Raw genomic sequence first — 25,036 nt, 5'->3', positions numbered from 1 at the left:
TATAGAGTCCTCCAATCCTCTAAATGTAATTATTGGCGGAGAGTCACATCATTGAAAAAATATATATTTTTAGATATACTGTAGGCCTACCATGGGCGAAATTAGTATTTCTTACACTACCATTAGGGTGTAGAAATGTTATTCCCCTTAGATATTAATTTTGAATTCTCCAATCCTCTTATGCTGTAGCCAACTCCCGACCGTTGTACAGCGCAATATTTTCCATTCCATCCTAATGGAAACCCTGAGGGTTTCATTTTTCTCAGAATAGAAACACCATCAGTTAGTTAATTAAGCCACATTTATTAAAATCAGTCCTATGTTATTACAAAAAAGGTTTTAAATTCTCTAGTAATGCCAATATGGGAGACTATCAAATGCTTCTCAAAGTTGCCCTCTGGTGGTCAAACTAGCACTAACTTGCATTAAAACGTTAAAAAAAATAGTTGACAATTAAATAACGTGCCATAGAATGCTGCAGCAGCCCGCAAGGTGCTGCAACTTTTAAAGGAGGAACCACTGTACAGTACAAGTCAAAAGTTTGGAAACACCGACTCATTCCAGGGTTTTTCTTTATTTTTACAATTTTCTACATTGTAGAATAATAGTGAAGACAAACAATGAAATGACACATGGAATCATGTAGTAACCAAAAAAGTGATAAACAAATCAAAATACACTGCTCAAAAAAATAAAGGGAACACTTAAACAACACAATGTAACTCCAAGTCAATCACACTTCTGTGAGATCAAACTGTCCACTTAGGAAGCAACACTGATTGACAATAAATTCACATGCGGTTGTGCAAATGGCATAGACAACAGGTGGAAATTATAGGCAATTAGCAAGACACTCCCAATAAAGGAGTGGTTCTGCAGGTGATAACCACAGACCACTTCTCAGTTCCTATGCTTCCTGGCTGATGTTTTGGTCACTTTTGAATGCTGGCGGTGCTTTGACTCTAGTGGCAGCATGAGACAGAGTCTACAACCCACACAAGTGGCTCAGGTAGTGCAGCTCATCCAGGATGGCACATCAATGCAAGCTGTGGCAAGAAGGTTTGCTGTGTCTGTCAGCGTAGTGTCCAGAGCATGGAGGCGCTACCAGGAGACAGGCCAGTACATCAGGAGACGTGGAGGAGGACGTAGGAGGGCAACAACCCAGCAGCAGACCGCTACCTCCGCCTTTGTGCAAGGAGGAGCAGGAGGAGCACTGCCAGAGCCCTGCAAAATTACCTCCAGCAGGCCACAAATGTGCATGTGTCTGCTCAAACGGTCAGAAACAGACTCCATGAAGGTGGTATGCTTACAGCCCAACACCGTGCAGGACGTTTGGCATTTGCCAGAGAATACCAAGATTGGCAAATTCACCACTGGCGCCCTGTGCTCTTCACAGATGAAAGCAGGTTCACACTGAGCACGTGACAGACGTGACAGAGTCTGGAGACGCCGTGGAGAACGTTCTGCTGCCTGCAACATCCTCCAGCATGACTGGTTTGGCGGTGGGTCAGTCATGGTGTGGGGTGGCATTTCTTTGGGGGGCCGCACAGCCCTCCATGTGCTCGCCAGAGGTAGCCTGACTGCCATTAGGTACCGAGATGAGATCATCAGACCCCTAGTGAGACCATATGTTGGTGCGGTTGGCCCTGGGTTCCTCCTAATGTAAGACAATGCTAGACCTCATGTGGCTGGAGTGTGTCAGCAGTTCCTGCAAGAGGAAGGCATTGATGCTATGGACTGGCCCGCCCGTTCCCCAGACCTGAATCCAATTGAGCACATCTGGGACATCATGTCTCGTGCCATCCACCAACGCCACGTTGCACCACAGACTGTCCAGGAGTTGGCGGATGCGTTATTCCAGGTCTGGGAGGAGATCCCTCAGGAGACCATCCGCCACCTCATCAGGAGCATGCCCAGGCGATGTAGGGAGGTCATACAGGCACGTGGAGGCCACACACACTACTGAACCTCATTTTGACTTGTTTTAAGGACATTACAACAAAGTTGGATCAGCCTGTAGTGTGTTTTTCCACTTTAATTTTGAGTGTGACTCCAAATCCACACCTCCGTGGGTTGATAAATTTGATTTCCATTGATAATTTTTGTGATTTTGTTGTCAGCACATTCAACTATGTAAAGAAAAAAGTATTTAATAAAAATCATTCATTCAGATCTAGGATGTGTTATTTTAGTGTTCCCTTTATTTTTTTGAGCAGTGTATATTTATATTTGTGATTCTTCGAAGTAGCCACCCTTTGCCTTGATGACAGCTTTGTACACTCTTGGCATTCTCTCAACCAGCTTCATGGGGTAGTCACCTGGAATGCAGTTCAATTAACAGGTGTGCCTTGTTATGAGTTAATTTTTGGAATTTCTTTCCTTCATGCGTTTGAGCTAATCCGTTGTGTTCTAACAAGGTAGTGGTGGTATACAGAAGATAGCCCTATTTGGTAAAAGACCAAGTGCATAGTATGGCAAGAACAACTCAAATAAGCAAAGAAAAACGACAGTCCATCATTACTTTAAGAAAGGAAGTTCAGTCAATCTGGAACATTTCAAGAACTTTGAAGTTTCAAGTGCAGTCGCGAAAACAATCAGGCAATATGATTACACCAGCTCTTATGAGGACCGCCACAGGAAAGGAAGACCCAGAGTTACTTACCTCTGCTGCAGAGGATAAGTTCATTAGTGTTACCAGCCTCAGAAATTGCAGCCCAAATAAATGCTTCACAGAGTACAAGTAACAGACACATCTCAACATCAACTGTTCAGAGGAGACTACGTGAATCGGGCCTTCATGGTCGAATTGCTGCAAAGAAACCACTACTAAAGGACATCAATAATCTTGGCTTGGGCCAAGATACACTAGCAATGGACGTTAAGACCGGTGGAAATTTGTCCTTTGTACTGATGAGTCCAAATGTTAGATTTTTGGTTCCAACTGGCATGTCTTTGTGAGACGCAGAGTAGATCTCGCAGAGTAGATCTCCACATGTTCTCACTGTGAAGCATGGAGGAGGAGGTGTGATGCTGTGGGGGGGGGCTTTGCTCGTGACACTGTCAGTGATTTTATTTAGAATTCAAGGCACACTTAACCAACATGGCTACGACCGCATTATGCTGCGATACGCCATCCCATCTGATTTGCGCTTTGTGGGACTATCATTTGTTTTTCAACAGGACAATGACCCAACATTCCTCCAGGCTGTGTAAGGGCTATTTGACCAAGAAGGAGAGTGATGGACTGCTGCATCAGATCACCTGGCCTCCACATTCAACAACCTCAACCCAATTGAGATGGTTTGGGATGAGTTGGACACAGAGTGAAGGAAAGTCAGCCAACAAGTGCTCAGCATATGTGGGAACTCCTTCAAGACTGTTGGAAAAGCATTCCAGGTGAAGCTGGTTGAGAGAATGCCAAGAATGTGCAAAACTGTCAAGGTGAAGCGTGGCTACATTGAAGAATCCAAAATACATTTTGATATGTTTAACAATTTTTTTGTTTGTTTACTACATGATTCCATATGTGTTAATTAATAGTTTTGATGAAAATAGTGACAATAAAGGAAAAACCCTTGAATGAGTAGGTGTTAAAAATTTTGACGGGCTCCATATGTGATGGGCTGTATAGACATTATGGACAGTATGAGGATATAATATTTACTATATCTGTAGAATACGTAGTAGTGATACACCGTTATGACATGTTTGGCACATACCGATATCCAATATTTTCCTTGGCAAAAAAAAACGGTACGATAACCAATATTTAAAATGTTTGCGGCCTTTTAAGTTTTCTAGTACAGTTAAATAGTTAGCACACACACATGTACACAGAAATCTAAGGCACTGCATCTCAGTTCAAGAGGCGCCACTACAGTCCCCAGTTCAAATCCAGGCTGTTTCACATCTTGCTGTGATTGGGAGTCCCATAGGGCAGCGCACAATTGCCCCAGTGGTTTTGTTATTGATGTCCTTTGACATCACTTTTGCACATTGGCGTTAAACTGGACATCGGGCTGATACCGATGTTGCCATTTTTTTTAGCTAATATGGTCAGATTCCGCTATGTTCACCGATTATATCGTGCATCCCAAATACGTAGGATAGAATAGTGTGTGTGTATCTATACAGCAATAGTTGAATAGGATGACATTGACTAGACTGCAGTATATACATATGAAATTAGTAACTTGAAGCAGCTGGAGTGATGAGAGCAGACACTTGCACTTTCTCTTGAGCTACATGCACCGTTTTGCACTGCTTTGAGACAAGCATGGGGACTGGTCTTGGTAAATCAATTTATTTTCGCTGAATCTCTGTTTGGGTATTGGTTTGCCTACAATTAGGGTGTGGAAATGTTAGGATTATTTTCCTCTTCATTTGCAGTCAATTAGTAGCATACGCCTACTCTCGACCAGTCACGTTGTACAGCGCCATATTTTCTTAATGGAAACCCTGAGGCCTGCATAGGCTACTGTAAAATGCATTTTCCTTTTTTCATGGAATAGAAACACCATAATATGAATAATTTAATTAAGCTACATTTCTAACAGTATAAACAGCACATCAAATTCAATAATAATGTACAAAGAAATTATAATCAATCCCATATAGTCTGTTCTAACAAAAAAGGTTTTAAAGTCTCTCGTACAGCCAACATTTAAATGCATTCGTAAATTCAATCGCTTCAGACGACATGTTGCGGTTTATTCATTTTTTAATTATTCAATGCTCCCTTTGTTATTTTGTTTTATAACTACAATGCTTGACTATTTAAAGACATGGATGACTTGTATGCTGTGTGATAACATGCATGATTGATTGATTGGTATACTGTATATTGAAGTAGGCATTTATGCCAATAAGTAATTTAGGCTAAAACCGCTACAGTAAACAGGACTCTTCGGCCTATAACTCCATGTCATTTCAACAACTTAGTTTCTCAAAGATGTGCTCTGGTGGTCCAACTAGCATTAATGGTAACAATGGCTGACAGTAAAGTACTATGACATGGCACTTCAACGTGCCATACCATTCCACAGCACCCCGCAAGCTGTGCTGCAGTATGACACAACTTTCAAAGGAAGAACCACTGTAGGATATAGCTTACCTTTTAAGAGGACGATTTGCAGGCAGAGACCAATAAATGGGTAATCAATATTTATTGAAAATGAAAGGCACAACACTCACTCACTATGGTAACCAAACCTATGCGCGCCTTGCTACTTTTCATTGATGATAAATGTTTTTTGATTGCACCTCAACTCACATCGGTTAAGTGCCCTCTTCTTTCCTTTGTCAATATTTATTATTTACAGACACTGTAGTAAACTATGGTCTAATCATATTTAATTTCCTTGGAAAGATAACTGTTCCGTGATTCTCCGCCCATGCTTGCCTACGCTATTATTTTGAGGCCACATATATTGGGCACTCTTCATCTCATACGCCCAACTAGGAGAGGAAAGGTAGGCTGCTTAACTTGAAGCAGACAATTCTGAATTCTGAGTATGTGTGAATAACTTGGTAGAACGTGTCCCGATTTGGTGTTTTTAAATCACTGATTTTGAAGCTGATTCCCTGACCTGTCACTTTTTTTATTTATTTGCTGTTTTATGATTTTGTTATACTCTTGTAAATCCTATGGTTTTTGCTAGATTACTTGTAGTTTTTCGTGTTGTCTGTCTGTAATTGTGTAATGTCTTGGTGCTGCCTATCTTGGCCAGGAAGCTCTTGAAAAGAGATTTAAAATCTCAATGAGGCCTTCCTGGTTAAATAAATAAAAAATTATGTGACAAAGATGTGTTTTTAATATAATAGGTAGGCTAAAGCATACGAATCAGAAAGACAACCGTTTCCAAATGACCTACGGGACAAAAATAAATCAAAATCATCTCAAAGTTGTCTGTCTGACCGCCTGCTCCCAACCATGAAAAATGCTGACTGCGTAGCAAGGATCTCTGTCGGGACCACAGGTCCTCTATATTACTGTATGTATGGCCCAGCCCAGTGTAATATGACAAGACGAGGTATGCTATGGTGAGTTTGTCACTCGGGGAGTTGAGAAAGTACAAATGTGCTTTAATTGCCAATGTCGTTTGGGTCTCATTTAATGAATAGGGCAGGCCCAAATGTAATGAGACAGAGGGGGGCTAGCATTTTGTCTTTCAGGTGATTGATGACTGCACATTTCATTATCCCTCATGTTTGATAAACGCAGCTTCATCAAGTGCCAGACCACACACACACACTAGCATCCAAGTACACTCACCCTCACACATCTATCTCCTTGGCGTGAACTTGCAACAGCTTTCAGAAATGGGATATTTGCAAAAAAAAGCTCATACCCCCCAAGATGCCCTGAGTATTTGGTTGTCCGTTTTTCACTGGCACGAATTGTATCTGTAGCTCAGTTTAGAGAGAGAGAGGGGGAGAAAGTGGTAATAGAAGACTTCCCACTGGGCACAGACGTCATTTCAACGTCTAGTTTGATTTACATTTTGGTTGAAGTTGTCAACAAATGTGAAATCAACATAAGATGTCAGTCATGTCATTGGATTTATGTTAAGTTTGGTGGAAAAAATACAAAATTCCCTTACTTTAATTACTTTTTGCAAATCCAATACATTTCCCACATTTAATTCAACATCTTTTTTTATGAAATGGAAATAGTTTATTCAGAGAGCCAGGGGGCCAGGGGCAGCAGACACATTTGTTTTCACCATTGGAATAGGGATGTGGAAATATAGTGCATGCATCATATCTGCAGGCCCCAGATAACTAGCTGCCATTGCTTGCATGAGCCAAGATGGAGAGGCTTTTCAGTGGCTCCCACTGGAGAAACACAGTGGAGCGTGCAACTGCCGGTTAGAGTGGTTCTGTTGCTTGTGTCTATTCCCCCACGCAGAAATGATGAGCTTCTGCACTCAATCTGGTGTATACCATGAGTCTCTCTTTGTCTCTGGCCAATGCAGTGGTTCTCCTCTGCCTGTAAGAGGTGATATTACCTCTCTCCATCTTGTCTCATATTGAAGGCTTTTCGCAGTGTTCTCCTCTGCTCCCTGTACACTCATAGTATGAGTTGCTATTCTCCATCCTCTCGGGCTCCTGGCTAGTAGGGACTTACACTATTACCACTTCTTGTCCTCCCTCCCTTTCTCTCGCTCTCTTTCATTGTCTCATTCACCTAACCTTTCCCTCACAGCTCAGCACCCAGCATTAACTCTCCTCCCAGGTCTCCACTGTACTTTCCTTCCTCATTTTCCTTACTCAATGGTTCCGTAATTGGCTCTATTGCCTCCTCTCTTTCCCTGATGGTCTTTTCTCCCTGTCCCTTCTTCCCCTCCGCCGGGTTGCTGCCAGTGGGCTTTGTCTGATATCAGAACTACAGTAGGAGGAGAATGTTGTTCATGGCTTTCCCTCTGGTATTGTGCGTCAGGTCTTTGCTGTGTGATAGCCTCGATGAATAATTTCCAATAGAGTCCCTCTGTGGCTTGGCAGGGGGCTAATCCCTGCAGTGGAGAGAGAGAGGGGGGGAGAGAAAGGGAAAAAGCAGGACAGAGAGCGGGACAGGGGGACGAGCGAGGGAAAGGGTAGAGGGAGCGAGAGACTGACTGACCAGGAGAAAAGATGTTTAGGAACCTGGAGAGAAGACAATATTTCCAAATTACATCAGTTTGACCAGTTGTAAGGAAATAGAAAGCTGTGACTGTCGAATTGTAACAGCCCAGCACTGCGATCATCCTCTTTTACCGCTTCACCAAATCTTTCCTGAACGTTAATGTTCTGGCCCATCCTTTGCTTTATTTTCAACGCTCCATTTCAGTTTTTCTCTTATTGAATTAAACTCTGACAGTGTCCTTTTTGCTTCCATGGATAGATGTTAACTTTTTCTGCCCATTCCCAAAGCATTTGGCGATTGGCGCATAGGCTATTTGGTGTGCGTACATTTAGGCCCAAGCTTAGGCTTACGCACTAATGCCAGATAGCCTAAAATAATAAACTTAGCTACATGGCAAATAGCAATTTATAACCTCCCTCTTACCGTCAGTGGTTGCTCCACTAAATGTTTTGAGATTCTGCTGCGGGACAGAGGTGATTTGTGGTTTAGTATGGTACTACTTCATTGCTCCAGACCAGTGCAAGGGGGAGTTAGAGCACTGATTATGTTTTTGGGTCCTACTGTGTCTCTAACTGAAAATGAATGGGTGACATAAACCTAAATAGAAACTGATAATTGTGCATGACTTCAGTATTACTTACTAATAACACTGTATGTAACAACTAAGGTTTTAATTTTTACATTTTGTTAGGATTATTTTGCTCTTGCTGAAGAATGTGTTCTTAACTGACTTGCCTAGTTAAATAAAGGTGTAAAAAATATGTATTATATATATATATTTTTAAATCGGCCATTCCGATTAATCAGTCGACCTCTAGTTAGGACCTTAACCACGAGAGGACTTAAATGAGCCGGAGCTGAGAGGATCACCAAAACTAAAGGTATTTTGGTTTCAGTGATTTTTCTTTAAAAAAAAATGTATATAGCCCATCATTGTGTAATGAAATCATAATTAAATAAAGGTTAAATAAAATAAAAAAGTTCTATATTGTGTACTAAAAACTAGACTATTTTTTGCAGAACATACAACCATGCTGAAAATCATCCGTGGAGATCAGTTGACAAAGGACTGGACATGGGCCGAACCTAGAAAACGCCAAGAAAGCGGTTAGTTTCGCTTGATTCTTCAAATGTGTACACAGCATTTGTGTGTTGGAGTCGCTTTTAATTCTTAATTGATCTACCGTTTCTCTTATAGACCACTGTAATCGATGGGGGCTCAGAGTGGTACCATTCTGCTCATCTGATGAAGGTGCACATGGATCAGATTCAAATTTTGAAGACCGAGATCGGGCCATTGAAGGCAGACCAGCAGAAAGAGAAACATTATCTGAGAGCAGAGATACGGGCAACAGCTGATGCATTTGTTCAGAGCCAGGCGACATTGGCGGAGATTCAGGTGTTTAGGAATGAGATGGCGTCACAATCTATGCCAGGCACACCTGTGAGCTCTGGAACTCCACCTCCAACAGGCAGAGTCAACATACTTTGCGGGTTCATCAGGTCGTTGGTTCACCCTGACATTTCCAGTCCTGTTCTGACAACAGAACTTGACCAACTGCTCACCAGGCACAGCAAGGGCCTACTGGACCGTTACGCTGTTCTGCTATAGCCTAATAAACAAATACAGGTGGCTTATCTTCAAAATGCTTTATTATCCAAATGTAAAAGCACGTACTGTATTTATTCATCAACGTCTTTATGCTTTCGTTAATATAATAATAAATAAATAAACTTTCAAAATGACGATGTTTATTTAGTTATCGATCCATAACGAATTATTATGGGAATAAATATCACTGAATTACAGAAATATTGGAACAAAGTTGTCCAATGAAGGGGAACAAATTGTTGCTTACTGGAAAATACTCAAGGTCACGTTGTACAGCGCAATTAGCAGGGCTATATTTTGGCCTTTATGGGTGGTGCACATCTAGCCCAGCGTTTCTCTCCCTCTAAAAACAGAAATAAATGTTTTGGCCTTTACACATTATTTTGGCCTTTTTATTCAGATTTTTTAAAAATCAAAATAACCTCAGATATTGTTATATATTATCAAGTTGATGGCACAGTCATATAGACCGGCACTTACATAAAGCTGAGTGACTCACTCATTCATGGCTTTGGATCAAAATAAATATGTACCAACATTCTTTCTGATAGTCTTTCATGAATAAATGTTTTGGTTATCCTGACCTGGACACCATGTACAGTACTATAATAGTATTATAATATCCCATTACCAAATGCTCTCTGTATTTTGATACTTTGTGGATGGGGGCTCCTGAAGTGCAAAATGCCGTGCTACAGATGCAGGTTCGACAGGGTTGACCCATGAGGCGGCTTTTGGTTTTAATTTAGAATCGTTTATATGTAATTTTTGGCAGAGTCACGTCATATTTTTTGATTATACCGTAGGCAACATGAGTCTCACTAGTGTTGAGTAATGTGCTGTTAAAAGTGGTGTAGGTCTTATTTAAAGAGCATATTGAAGTTAGAAGCAATAGGATTTGAAGCAAAAGCCTACAACCATTTTAGCACCTTTTTGCGCTGCTCAGAGACAAGCATGGGGACTGGTCTTGATAAATCAATGAGATTTTTATTTTAACTTAATCTCCGTTTGGTTATTGGTTAGACTAGAATTAGGGTGTAGCAATGTTATGCTCTTAGTGTAACCTTTATTTATGAACAAGGCAAATCAGTTATGAGCAAATTCTTATTTAAAAGGACAGCCTACTCCTTCCTCCCCATCGGGGAATTGAACCCAGGTCTTCCGCGTGCCCACACAACATGGGGATTCTTTAGCTAAATAGCCCAGTACTATAGCCTACTCCTGACCGTCACGTTGTACAGAGCCATATTTTCCATTCCATCCTAATGGATACCAAGAGGATTTTTCATTTTTCTTGGAATAGAAACACCATAAAAAGCCAAATTTGTAAAATCAGTCCCATATACTATGTCCTTACAAAAAAAGGTTTTAACTTCTTTGGGATAGGGGGCAGCATTTTCACTTTAGGATGAATAGCGTGCCCAGAGTGACATGCCTCCTACTCAGTCCCAGATGCTAATATATGCATATTATTATTAGTATTGGATAGAAAACACTCTGAAGTTTCTAAAACTGTTTGAATGATGTCTGTGAGTATAACAGAACTCATATGGCAGGCAAAAACCTGAGAAAAAATCCAAACAGGAAGTGGGAAATCTGAGGTTTGTAGTATTTGAACTCACCCCTATCAAATACACAGTGGGATATGGTTTATTTTGCACTTCCTAAGGCTTCCACTAGGCGTCAACCGTCTTTAGAACTTTGTTTCAGGCTTCTCATGTGAAGGGGGCCGGATAGGAGTTGTTTGACTAAGGGGTCTGCCTGCAGCCCCGTTCTCAGTCACGCGCTTTCACTTGAGAGTTAGCTCTCGTTCCATTGCTTTTCTACAGACAATGGAATTCTCCGGTTGGAACGTTATTGAAGATTTATGATAAAAACATCCTAAAGATTGATTCTATACTTAGTTTGTTTGTGTTACAGGAAGTAAATTCCTTTAGTTAAATAAAACAAATTCAATTCAACACTCTGTCCACTCCTAAGAATTTGTAAGACCCTTATTTGCATGAAATGGACAGAGACCAGTCTCAAAATCAATCAGTAGTGTTTATTCTCGAGAGTACTGAACACAATACAGTTTACCACAGGTTATAAACTGAAAATTACGTCATTAGTTTTCGAACTGTCCCGTCTCTTCTCCCACCCTGGTACAAAGGCAGTATCTCAAGCCTTCCCACATCGTCTCCCTACCAATTTTAATATAATTTATGACCGAGCCAAGGTCTTCCTGTGTAGATAAGCATTCTAGCCAGTCTGACGATAAGTTAATTAATTTCTACCAAGGAACAGACAGTCATTGTTCTAATTCTTGATTATATTTACACACATTATATTTAGTACTAAGATTAAAAGAAAATTCATTCATCTATACAGTAACATAATAGTATTCTGATTAGTCAGTCCTGATTGAAATGTATACATAATTAGTAATTGATTAAAAAATGCCTTAACAGTTTGACAAGTTTCTTTGACCTGTAATATAACTTTTTGAATGTTTTGTCCGAATGGACCAGAACGCGCTTTTGGATTTGTTTACCAAACGCCCTAACAAAAGAAACTATTGGACATAAATAGACATAAATGATGGACATTATCGAACAAAACAAGCATTTATTGTGGAACTGCGATTCCTGGGAATGCGTTCTGATGAAGATCATCAAAGGTAAGTGAACATTTATAATGCTATTTATGAATAATGTTGACTACCCAACATGGCAGATATTTCTCTGGCTGGTTTGGGCTCTGAGCGCCGTTCTCAGATGATGCTTTTTCCATAACGTTTTTTTGAAATCTGACAGCGGTTGCATTAAGGAGAAGTGTATCTAAAGTTCCATGTATAATAGTTGTATTTTCATCAACATGTATTATGAGTATTTCTGTGAATTCATGTGGCTCTCTGCAATATCACTGCATGTTTTGGAACGACTGAACGTAACACGCCAATGTAAAATAAGATTTTTGGACATAAATATGAACTTTACCAAACAAAACATACATGCATTGGGTAACATGTAGTCCTGCGCCCTACAATTTCATTGGCTGTTGGTGAGGGGTTCCGCTTGTGGAACGGGGTTAGACAGTCCTAGACAGGTTAACGAGGCAAGTCAGTTAATAACAAATTGTTATTTACAAGGACAGCCTACTCCTTCCTCCCTGTCGGTAATTGAACCCTGGTCTCCCGCAGGACACAGGGATTCTTTAGCTAAATAGCCCAGTACTGTACTCCCGCTAGCAGAACCCCAATCCTAGACAGGTTAAATTCTCTAGTACAGCCACTATTGAAGGCTATCAAATGCTTCTCAAAGATGCCCTCTGGTGGTCAAACTAGCACTAACTAGCATTATTGGTACCAGTGGTTCACACTTAAATAACGTGCCATAGAATTCTGGGGCACCATGCAAGCTGTGCCGCAGTACGTGGCAACTTTTAAAGGACAAACCACTGTAGATAAGAAGCTCACCCTGAAAGAGAAGGGATACTTAAATGAACAGTGAAAATTATCTTGAATAGCAATACTACTCCACTATTGATATTACAATGGCCACTACTAAACTCGCTGATGAAAACAAAGGAATAATTAGCATCAACAATGAACTTTTCAAAACACCCCAAAATAAATTATATTATAATCAGACTCTGGTGTTTAGGAGAGGCAAAGGTCGAGATTCATGCGTCCTCTGAAACACAACACTACACTGCTTGTTGACACTGCTCGCTTAACCCGGAAGCCAGGCGCACGAATGTGTAGGAGAAAACACCTTACAACTGGCGACCAAAGACACCCGGCCCACCACAAGTGCTAGAGCGCGAGGGGACAAGGACATCCCTGCCGGCCAAAATCTCCCCTAACCTGGACGACGATGGGCCAGTTGTGTGCCGCTTCATGGGTTTCAATTGGCTGGCTGTAACACAGCAAGGGATCGAACCCGGGTCTGTAGTGATGCCTGCGAGGCATTGCCTTAGAACGCTGCACCACTCGGGAGGCCCTATTGGCGTTTGTATTCTTATATAATAGAGTAGAGATGTCAAAGCAAAAAATATGCCCTAAGGTTCGCCAAAGTACATGTCGTTTTGCAACGCAGGTAGTTCAGCGGGAAATGCACTCGAACCCCCCGCAACCAGTGAGTATATAAAACATATTTCATTCAGGCTGCAAAGGCATTGGTTTCCTCCTTAACTAGCTTTAATGGAGTTCAGCCAAGTAAAAACTGGGGAAATGTGCAAACTGTCTTTAATAAAACCCAGTAGCTTGTGCTACATTGTGTACAGTGTTTAGCCAATCAGGTTGCACCAGTCTGTTTACCCATGTCTGAATGATGTACACAACGTACGGGAGTAGCATTAACCACCCTAGCATCGTGGTGGAAAATGGTATTCTAATAAGACAATTAGTCAATTTGTGTGAGGAGAAATAGAGGAAAATGTTCCGACGTGGCGATGGCTCACAGGCGCGTCATCACCGTTCATTTATAAGCTCAGTGATCGTTATCTCTAGGAGAAAACTATTGCAGTTTTCCAGCTGGTTGATCTGCTTTTTTTGCCTCTGGCCATGACAAGTGGTTGTTCTTGACTGGGGAAGCAGAGCCCACTGTATTCTTAGTTCCTACTCTACTCCACAGCCAGCCAGGAAGAGTTGTGCAACTGCAGGATATACAGTACACTAGAGAGCTAAGTCTGCCAATGACCCTATAATGTTTTTTTTTTCGGGACTATATCTTGTTAATATATTTAGATGCATTTTTCATATGCATATAATTTGTTTATGGCTTAATGCAGATGTATTTTTTTATAGTGCTGCTATTCATTTTTTTTTATATACAGAAATCGTGTGTTCGGTCTGCGTTTTTATGTTTGTGATTTAAAATGCAAACCGATGCCAGAATATCAAACTGTTGAGTGCATTTGCAAGTCTCCAGTCTCATCACACAAACGCTCCCAGCACCTGTCACACACAGATGAGACCTGGGTTCAAATACTATTTCAAATATCTAATTTACTTTCAAATACATTCATACAAGTAAGTGTTCATTCAGCTAGTTGAATATTTTAATGTATTTGGAAATATACTTGGAAAGTATTTTAAATACTCAAATACACTAACTCAAATGCACTCTCATACATTTAACCCAGGTATTTGAAAATAGTATTTGAAAAGCACTACTGTTCAAAAGATGGGGGTCACTTAGAGAAGTCCTTGTTTTCCATGAAAACATACATGAAATCAGTTGCAAAATGAATAGGAAATATAGTCAAGACGTTGACAAGTTTATACATAATGATTTTTAATTGAAATAATAATTGAGTCCTTCAAACTTTGCTTTTGTCAAAGAATCCTCCATTTGCAGCAATTACAGCCTTGCAGACCTTTGGCATTCCAGTTGTCAATTTGTTGAGGTAATCTGAAGAGATTTCACCCCATGCTTCCACAAGTTGGATTGGCTTGATGGGCACTTCTTACTTACCATACGGTCAAGCTGCTCCCACAACAGCTCAATAGGGTTGAGATCCGGTGATTGTGCTGGTCACTCCATTACAGACAGAATACCAGCTGACTGCTTCTTCCCTAAATCGTTATTGCGTAGTTTGGAGCTGTGCTTTGGGTCATTGTCCTGTTGTAGGAGGAAATTGGCTCCGTCCACAGGGAATGGCATGGCTTTGCAAAATGATAGCCTTCCTTCTTCAAGATTCATTTTACCCTGTACAAATCTCCCACCATCTTAATATTTTATTTTTTATTGGTCAGTCTGAGATATGGCTTTTTCTTTGCAACTCTGCCTAGAAGGCCAGCATCCCGGAGTCGCCTCTTCACTGTTGATGTTGAGACTGGTGTTTTGCGGGTACTATTTAATGAAGCTGCCAGTTGAGGACTTGTGAGGCGTCTGTTTCTCAAACTGGACAGTAATTTACTTGTCCTCTTGCTCAGTTGTGCACCAGGGCCCCCCACTCCTCTTTCTATTCTGGTTAGGGCCAGTTTGCGCTGTTCTGTGAAGGGAGTAGTACACAGCGCTGTTCGAGATCTTCAGTTTCTTGGCAGTTTCTCGCATGGAATAGCTTTCATTTCTCAGAACAAGAATAGACTGACGAGTTTCAAAATAAATTAATATTTTTCTGGCCATTTTGAGCCTGTAATCGAACCCACAAATGCTGATGCTCCAGATACTCAACTAGTCTAAAGAAGGCTAGTTTTATTGCTTCTTTAATCAGAACAACAGTTTTCAACTGCGCTAACATCATTTCAAAAAGGGTTTTCTAATGATCAATTAGCCTTTTTAAAATTATTAACTTGGATTAGCTAACACAACGTGCCATTGGAACACAGGAGTGTTGGCTGCTGATAATGGGCATCTATACTCCTATGTATATATTCCATATAAAATCAGCCGTTTCAAGATATAATAGTCATTCACAACATTAGCAATGTCTACACTGTTTTTCTGATCAATTTGATGTTATTTTAATGGACAGAAAATGAGCTTTTCCTTCAAAAACAAGGACATTTCGAAGTGACCCCAAACTTTTGAACGGTAGTGTAAGTGTTTGAAAATCCTGTAATTTTTTCCCAGACTATTTGTGTTTTCCAAATAACCATTCAAATACTCAAATAAAAGTACTTGTTTTCAGCTGTTTATTAGAAAATACTCAAATACACAAAGTCATTTTAAATACCAGATACACGTATTTGGACGCAGGTCTGACACACACACACACACTCGCACACACACTCGCACACACCTTAAGTTGCTAGTGTTGTGCTGCGGAACATACAACGTGGGATGCAGGTGCCTTTTGATATCTGGTAGCGTGGGCCTGGCCGCGAGGCAAGGCGGGATGCGTGGATTAAAGTGTTTGGATTGGATGACTTCCTTGTCTGTGTATGGCTGGTAGTAACCTGGGAGATTTAGCGTAAGGTGTCAGGGCTGCCTGATGTGGCCGTAACCCATAATTTCCTGCTTCACTCACAGGAAACCACAATGTGGGCCCATGATTAATCACACCACACACAGATCTATTCCTCTGGGGGTGGTGTGTGTGTGTGTGTGTGTGTGTGTTGTGGTGGGGGGGGGGGGCTAATCTCAGCAGCCTGCCAGTACATCAACCATACTTGCTTCCAACACACATATGACATTCCTTTCGCAACACACTTTCTCTACCTTTAGACCTCTACCTTTAAACCCTGTCCCTGTCCCCTGTTATAAAACAAACTTTAGACTAAACACTGTCCCCTGTTATGAAACACACTTTAGACTAAACACTGTCCCCTGTTATGAAACACACTTTAGACTAAACACTGTCCCCTGTTATGAAACACACTTTAGACTAAACACTGTCCCCTGCTATTAAACACACTAGACCACAGGTGGGGATTTTTTAAATTTTTTAAATTTTATTTATTTCACCTTTATTTAACCAGGTAGGCTAGTTGAGAACAAGTTCTCATTTACAACTGCGACCTGGCCAAGATAAAGCATAGCAGTGTGAGCAGACAACACAGAGTTACACATGGAATAAACAAATTAACAAGTCAATAACACAGTAGAAAACAAAGGGGGAGTCTATATACAATGTGTGCAAAAGGCATGAGGAGGTAGACGAATAGTTACAATTTTGCAGATTAACACCGGAGTGATAAATGATCAGATGGTCATGTACAGGTAGAGATATTGGTGTGCAAAAGAGCAGAAAAGTAAATAAAAACAGTATGGGGATGAAGTAGGTGAAAATGGGTGGGTTATTTACCAATAGACTATGTACAGCTGCAGCGATCGGTTAGCTGCTCAGATAGCTGATGTTTGAAGTTGGTGAGGGAGATAAAAGTCTCCAACTTCAGCGATTTTTGCAATTCGTTCCAGTCACAGGCAGCAGAGTACTGGAACGAAAGGCGGCCAAATGAGGTGTTGGCTTTAGGGATGATCAGTGAGATACACCTGCTGGAGCGCGTGCTACGGATGGGTGTTGCCATCGTGACCAGTGAACTGAGATAAGGCGGAGCTTTACCTAGCATGGACTTGTAGATGACCTGGAGCCAGTGGGTCTGGCGACGAATATGTAGCGAGGGCCAGCCGACTAGAGCATACAAGTCGCAGTGGTGGGTGGTATAAGGTGCTTTAGTGACAAAACGGATGGCACTGTGATATACTGCATCCAGTATGCTGAGTAGAGTGTTGGAAGCCATTTTGTAGATGACATCGCCGAAGTCGAGGATTGGTAGGATAGGCAGTTTTACTAGGGTAAGCTTGGCGGCGTGAGTGAAGGAGGCTTTGTTGCGGAATAGAAAGCCGACTCTTGATTTGATTTTTGATTGGAGATGTTTGATATGAGTCTGGAAGGAGAGTTTGCAGTCTAGCCAGACACCTAGGTACTTATAGATGTCCACATATTCAAGGTCGGAACCATCCAGGGTGGTGATGCTAGTCGGGCATGCGGGTGCAGGCAGCGATCGGTTGAAAAGCATGCATTTGGTTTTACTAGCGTTTAAGAGCAGTTGGAGGCCACGGAAGGAGTGTTGTATGGCATTGAAGCTTGTTTGGAGGTTAGATAGCACAGTGTCCAATGACGGGCCGAAAGTATATAGAATGGTGTCGTCTGCGTAGAGGTGGATCAGGGAATCACCCGCAGCAAGAGCAACATCATTGATATACACAGAGAAAAGAGTCGGCCCGAGAATTGAACCCTGTGGTACCCCCATAGAGACTGCCAGAGGACCGGACAGCATGCCCTCCGATTTGACACACTGAACTCTGTCTGCAAAGTAATTGGTGAACCAGGCAAGGCAGTCATCCGAAAACCGAGGCTACTGAGTCTGCCGATGAGAATATGGTGATTGACAGAGTCGAAAGCCTTGGCAAGGTCGATGAAGACGGCTGCACAGTACTGTCTTTTATCGATGGCGGTTATGATATTGTTTAGTACCTTGAGCGTGGCTGAGGTGCACCCGTGACCGGCTCGGAAGCCAGATTGCACAGCGGAGAAGGTACGGTGGGATTCGAGATGGTCAGTGACCTGTTTGTTGACTTGGCTTTCGAAGACCTTAGATAGGCAGGGCAGGATGGATATAGGTCTGTAACAGTTTGGGTCCAGGGTGTCTCCCCTTTGAAGAGGGGGATGACTGCGGCAGCTTTCCAATCCTTGGGGATCTCAGACGATATGAAAGAGAGGTTGAACAGGCTGGTAATAGGGGTTGCGACAATGGCGGCGGATAGTTTCAGAAATAGGGGGTCCAGATTGTCAAGCCCAGCTGATTTGTACGGGTCCAGGTTTTGCAGCTCTTTCAGAACATCTGCTATCTGGATTTGGGTAAAGGAGAACTTGGAGAGGCTTGGGCGAGGAGCTGCCGGGGGGGAGGAGCTGTGGATGACTGGTTCATTGTCATTACTGGAATGGAAAAAATGAAATGGTATCAAACACATGTTTTTTTTTTCAATTCACTCCATTCCAGCCAATATTATGAACTGTCCTCCCCTCAGGAGCCTCCTGTGCTTTAGACCAAACCTTGTCATTGGCCCCTGTGGTTATACACACTACTGCCTGTTACTGTACAGTAGGGCCCCATGGGGATGAACTGAAAACACACCTGGACCTGTAGACTAAATTCAGCTTAGACTGTGGTCAAAACATGTCTGGGCCTCTATTCCAAACACACCTGGACCTGTAGAATAAATACAGCTGAGAGAGACTACGGTCTCAACATGTCTGGGCCTCTATTCCAAACACACCTGGACCTGTAGAATAAATACAGCTGAGACTGTGGTCAAAACATGTCTGGGCCTCTGTTCCAAGGCTCTGTTTCAAATCCACTGGTTCAAAGCAGTTCTCACTCTTATCTCCCCTGTGTGTGTTTCTCTCTGCAGGACCAATCAGATGGTGAAGATCCTGTACTCCTTCGGCGTGTTTGTCAGCTTTGCCATCCAGTTCTTCGTCCCGGCAGAGATCATGATTCCCCCGGTCCAAGCGAGGCTAAGGAAGAGCTGGAGGGCACCCTGTGAGATGATCCTCAGAGGCCTGCTCGTCTGCCTGACCTGTGAGTACCTTCTCTCTGTCTATAGTGTGTATATATGTACGTGTGTGTATGTATGTATGTATGTATGTATGTATATATATATATATATATATATGCACACGTACACACAGTTGAAGTCGGAAGTTTACATACACTTAGGTTGGAGTCATTAAAACTTGCTTTTCAACCACTCCACAAATGACTTTTTAACTAGTTTTGGCCAGTTAGGACATGTACTTTGTGCATGACACAAGTAATTTTTCCAACAATTGTTTACAGACAGATTATTTCACTTATAATTCACTGTATCACAATTCCAGTGGGTCAGAAGTGTACATACACTAAGTTGACTGTGCCTTTAAACAGCTTGGAAAATTAAAGAAAATGATGTAATGGCTTTAGAAGCTTCTGATAGGCTAATTGACATAATTTGAGTCAATTGGAGGTGTACCTGTGGATGTATTTCAAGGCCTACCTTCAAACTCAGTGACTTTTTTGTTGTTGCTTGATATCATGGGAAAATCAAAAGAAATCAGCCAAGACCTCAGAAAAAAGTCTGGTTCATCCTTGGGAGCAATTTCCAAACGCCTGAATGTACCACGTTCATCTGTACAAACAATAGTATGCAAGTCATACCGCTCAGGAAGGAGACGCGTTCTGTCTCCTAGAAATGGATGTACTTTGGTGCGAAAAGTGCAAATCAATCCCAGAACAACAACAACAGACCTTGTGAAGATGCTTTAGGAAACCTGTATAGAAGTATCTATAGCCACTGTAAAACAAGTCCTATATCGACATAACCAGAAAGGCCGCTCAGCAAGGAAGAAGCCACTGCTCCAAAACCGGCATAAAAAAGCCATATGGTTTGCAACTGCACATGGGGAGAAATGGGAGAAGTGTGCTCTGGTCTGATGAAACAAAAATATAACTGTTTGGCCATAATGACCATCGTTATGTTTGGAGGAAAAGGGGGAGGCTTGTAAGCCGAAGAACACCATCCCAACCGTGAAGACGCGGGTGGCAGCATCATGTTGCGTTGGTGCTTTGCTGCAGGAGGGACTGGTGCACTTCACAAAATAGATGGCGTCATGAGGCAGGAAAATGATGTGTATATATTGAATCTCAAGACATCAGTCAGAAAGTTAAAGCTTTGTCGCAAATGGGTCTTCCAAATGGACAGTGACCCCAAGCATACTTCCGAAGTTGTGGCAAAATGGCTTAAGGACAACAAAGTCAAGGTAATGGAGTGGCCATCACAAAGCCCTGACCTCAATCCTATAGAAATGACAAATTCAGCAGAAGTGAAAAAGCGTGTGTGAGCAAGGAGGCCTACAAACCTGACTCAGTTACACCAGCTCTGTCAGGAGGAATGGGCCAAAATTCACCCAACTTATTGTGGGAAGCTTGTGGAAGGCTACCCAAATGTTTGACCCAAGTTAAACAATTTAAAGGCAATGCTACCAAATACTAATTGAGTGTATGTAAACTTCTGACCCACTTTTGAATGTGATGAAATAAACTAAGGATGAAATAAATCATTCTCTCTACTATTATTCTGACATTTCACATTCTTAAAGTGGTGATCCTAACTGACCTAAGACAGGGCATCTTTACTAGGATTAAATGTCAGGAATTGTGAAAAACTGACTACATGTATTTGGTTAATGTGTATGTAAACTTCCGACTTCAACTGTGTGTGTGTGGTGAACTGAATTACTGACTGCTTGTTTATCTGACCTGTGAGTACTTACATTGTATCTACGGTGTACTGATGGTGTATAACAGCTGTGAGTGGGATGATCCTAGCCTTTTATACATTTGCTACAAACTATCCCAAGGGAGTTTGTGGGTAGCACAACTGCTTGTGTATCTATGTAGCTGGGTTGTGAGAAACATCTGAGAATCTTGTCTGTTTCCTCTGTCTGATTTACAATGTGAGAGTGGTCTCAGTTGATTGGACCTGGAATGAATCTCTTTGGCTGAAAATCATGAAAGACTTTTTACATATTTTTCCCTATGCAGGCAGGCAGACAGGCAGCCCCCAGATGTTGAATGAATGAACTAGCAGAAGATTGACTGCGGAATGGCTGGTTGTCATGGTGCTTTCAATTATCTCACTGTGTCTGAGTTGCACTCTTCAATGACTTTTATGGTGTGTGTGTGTCTGTACGTACTGGGTGTTCTAGTGGGATACCCCAGGGAGAACCCAACCCAGGGAGGTACAGATGTAGCTCTTCCCCTCTTTATCTCAAAGTAAACACTGATGCCGTTAGTTTCCCTCCTCCTCTTCATCTCAAAGTTAACTTGGATGCCGTTAGTTTGCTTCCTCCTCTTCATCTCAAAGTAAACTTTGATGCCGTTAGTTTGCTTCCTCCTCTTCATCTCAAAGTAAACTTTGATGCCGTTAGTTTGCTTCCTCCTCTCTTGTCTGAAATGATTAATTGGAAAAAGTTAAAAGCTGGCTAATGGATGGAAGAATAATGAATAGCATGACTGCATAAAAGAGGAAACTGCTGAGGAAGAGGAGAGCATTAGAAACAGATCCTCAGGATATGTCTGTCTGTCTGTCAACAGACACTACATTCCAACTAATGTGGCCAGTCGGGCCTGCGCCTGCTAGGATAGGATGCTACACTGTCAATGTGGGGAGGCCTGTTTGCCCAGTTCTATTTTAACCAACTCCATACTCTGCCTTGTAGTCACCAAGAGCCCTGTCCATGGTGCTGAACGGTCTGGGTGAATAGTTTGAGCCCTGTCCATGGTGCTGAACTGGCTGGGGGAACAGTTTGAGCCGTGTCCATGGTCCTGAATTGGCTGGGTGAATAGTTGGATCTCTGTCCATGATCCTGAACTGGCTGGGTGAATAGTTAGAGCCCTGTCCATGGTCCTGAAATGGCTAGGTGATGAGCTATAACCCTGTCCATGGTGCTGAACTGGCTGGGTGACTAGGACAGAACAGACAATGCTGCCCATGGTAGACCTACCATAACCTTGACCAGAGGGAGGTTGGAAGTGAAATTTAGTGACAACTTAATGCAATGAACACAAGCATCAACTATGAAGCTTAACATGTATTAGCTTGCGTTGAAAGTGTCGAGTTTATAAATATACTCTAAAAAAGTAATTGATGAATTTATGTTGATGGAGGGGAAATTCTGAGGTCATGTAGTATCTCTATTGTTTTGTCTTAATGCCCATCTTTGGATAAATTGAATCAGCCACTGAAACGTGGAGCCACCCAGAAGTGATATATACAGTTGAAGTCGGAAGGTTACATACACAAACTATAGTTTTGGCAAGTCTGTTAGGACATCTACTTTGTGCATGACACAAGTAATTTTTCCAACAATTGCTTACAGACAGATTATTTCATTTATAATTCACTGTATCACAATTCCAGTGGGTCAGAAATTTACATACACTAAGTTGACTGTGCCTTTAAACAGCTTGGAAAATTCCAGAAAATGATGTCATACCTTTAGAAGCTTCTGATAGGTGAAGTGACATAATTTGAGTCAATTGGAGGTGTACCTGTGGATGTATTTCAAGGCCTACCTTAAACTCAGTACGTTTTTGCTTGACATGGGAAAATCAAAAGAAATCAGCCAAGACCTCAGAAAAAGAATTGTAGACCTCCACAAGTCTGATTAATTCTTGGGAGCAATTTCCAAACGCCTGAATGTACCACGTTCATCTGTACAAACAATAGTACGCAAGTATAAACACCATGGGACCACGCAGCCGTCATACCGCTCAGGAAGGAGACGCGTTCTGTCTCCTAGAGATGAAAAAGTGCAAATGAACAACAGCAAAGGACCTTGTGAAGATGCTAAAGGAAACATGTACAAAAGTATCTATATTCACAGTAAAAGGAAGAAGCTACTGCTCCAAAACCGCCATAAAAATCCAGACTACGGTTCGCAACTGCAGATGGGGACAAAGATCGTACTTTTTGGAGAAATGTCCTCTGGTCTGATGAAACAGAAATAGAACTGTTTGGCCATAATGACCATCGTTCTGTTTGGAGGAAAAGGGGGATGCTTGCAAGCCGAAGATCACCATTCCAAACGTGAAACACGGGGTGGCAGCATCATGTTGTGGGGGTGCTTTGCTGCAGGAGGGACTGGTGCACTTCACAAAATAGATGGCTTCATGAGGAAGGAAAATTATGTTTATATATTGAAGCAACATCTCAAGACTTCAGTTAAAGCTTGGACAAAAATGGGTCTTCCAAATGGACAGTGACCCCAAGCATACTTCCAAAGTTGTGGCAAAATGGCTTAAGGACAACAAAGTCAAGGTAATGGAGTGGCCCTGACCTCAATCCTATATCAAATTTGTTGGCAGAACTGAAAAAGTGTGTGCGAGCAAAGAGGCCTACAAACCTGACTCAGTTACACCAGCTCTGTCAGGAGGAATGGGACAAAATTCACCCAAGTTAAACTATTTAAAGGCAATGCTACCAAATACTAATTGAGTGTGTAATTTTCTGACCAACAAGGAATGTGATGAAAGAAATAAAAGCTGAAATAAATAATTATTTCTACTATTATTCTGACATTTCACATTCTTTAAATGAAGTGGTGATCCTAACTGACCTAAGACAGGGAATTGTTATTAGGATTAAATGTCAGGAATTATGAAACTGAGTTTAAATGTATTTGGTTAAGGTGTATGTACACTTCCGACTTCAACTGTATATATCACTTCTGGGTGGCTCCATGGTTCAGTGGCTGATTCAATTCTTTCAAGGGTGGGTTTTAAGACAAACCATAGAGATACTATATGACCGATCTATGTCTATATAATAAATACATAGATATATATTTTTCTGTATCTATCTATATAATAAAAACATATATAATAAATACATCTATCTATATAATAAATACATATATATATCAGTTTACCACCGTCGCTCGTGCATACCCTTATTTATGATATTCATGAGGTTGGGCATGAAGACAGAACGTCTGTTCATCCCCCAATCTTAATTTGTTTATCCCCCAATCCATCTATTCATTCATTTGTTCATCCCCCAGTCCATCTATTCCTTCATTTGTTTATCCCCCAATCCATCTATTCCTTCACCTCTTCATCCCCCAATCCATCTATTCCTTCATTTGTTCATCCCCCAGTCCATCTATTCATTCATTTGTTTATCCCCCAATCCATCTATTCCTTCATCTCTTCATCCCCCAATCCATCTATTCCTTCATCTCTTCATCCCCCAATCCATCTATACCTTCATCTCTTCATCCCCCAATCCATCTATTCCTTCATCTCTTCATCCCCCAATCCATCTATTCCTTCATCTCTTCATCCCCCAATCCATCTATTCCTTCATCTCTTCATCCCCCAATCCATCTATTCCTTCATCTCTTCATCCCCCAATCCATCTATTCCTTCATCTCTTCATCCCCCAATCCATCTATTCCTTCATCTCTTCATCCCCCAATCCATCTATTCCTTCATCTCTTCATCCCCCAATCCATCTATTCCTTCATCTCTTCATCCCCCAATCCATCTATTCCTTCATCCCCCCCCAATCCATCTATTCCTTCATCTCTTCATCCCCCAATCCATCTATTCCTTCATCTCTTCATCCCCCAATCCATCTATTCCTTCATCTCTTCATCCCCCAATCCATCTATTCCTTCATCTCTTCATCCCCCAATCCATCTATTCCTTCATCTCTTCATCCCCCAATCCATCTATTCCTTCATCTCTTCATCCCCCAATCCATCTATTCCTTCATCTCTTCATCCCCCAATCCATCTATTCCTTCATCTCTTCATCCCCCAAT

General features: G+C 41.7%; 1 protein-coding gene across 6 annotated transcripts in view; it reads left to right on the top strand.

The window, feature by feature from the left end:
* LOC112265705 (proton-coupled amino acid transporter 4) overlaps nt 1–25,036 on the top strand; it is a 257,307-nt gene that overhangs the window by 83,001 nt on the left and 149,270 nt on the right. For all 6 annotated transcript variants that reach the window (XM_024443256.2, XM_042296363.1, XM_024443258.2 and 3 more), the window contains one exon: nt 19,082–19,251. In XM_024443256.2, coding sequence (XP_024299024.2) covers nt 19,082–19,251 — 170 coding nt within the window. The remainder of the gene's footprint in view (nt 1–19,081; nt 19,252–25,036) is intronic.

This window comes from Oncorhynchus tshawytscha, linkage group LG13 (assembly GCF_018296145.1).
Source record: "Oncorhynchus tshawytscha isolate Ot180627B linkage group LG13, Otsh_v2.0, whole genome shotgun sequence".
NCBI classification, from domain to species: domain Eukaryota; kingdom Metazoa; phylum Chordata; class Actinopteri; order Salmoniformes; family Salmonidae; genus Oncorhynchus; species Oncorhynchus tshawytscha.
The sequence above is the reverse complement of the archived record's forward strand: the minus strand, read 5'-3'. Positions and strand labels throughout refer to the sequence as shown.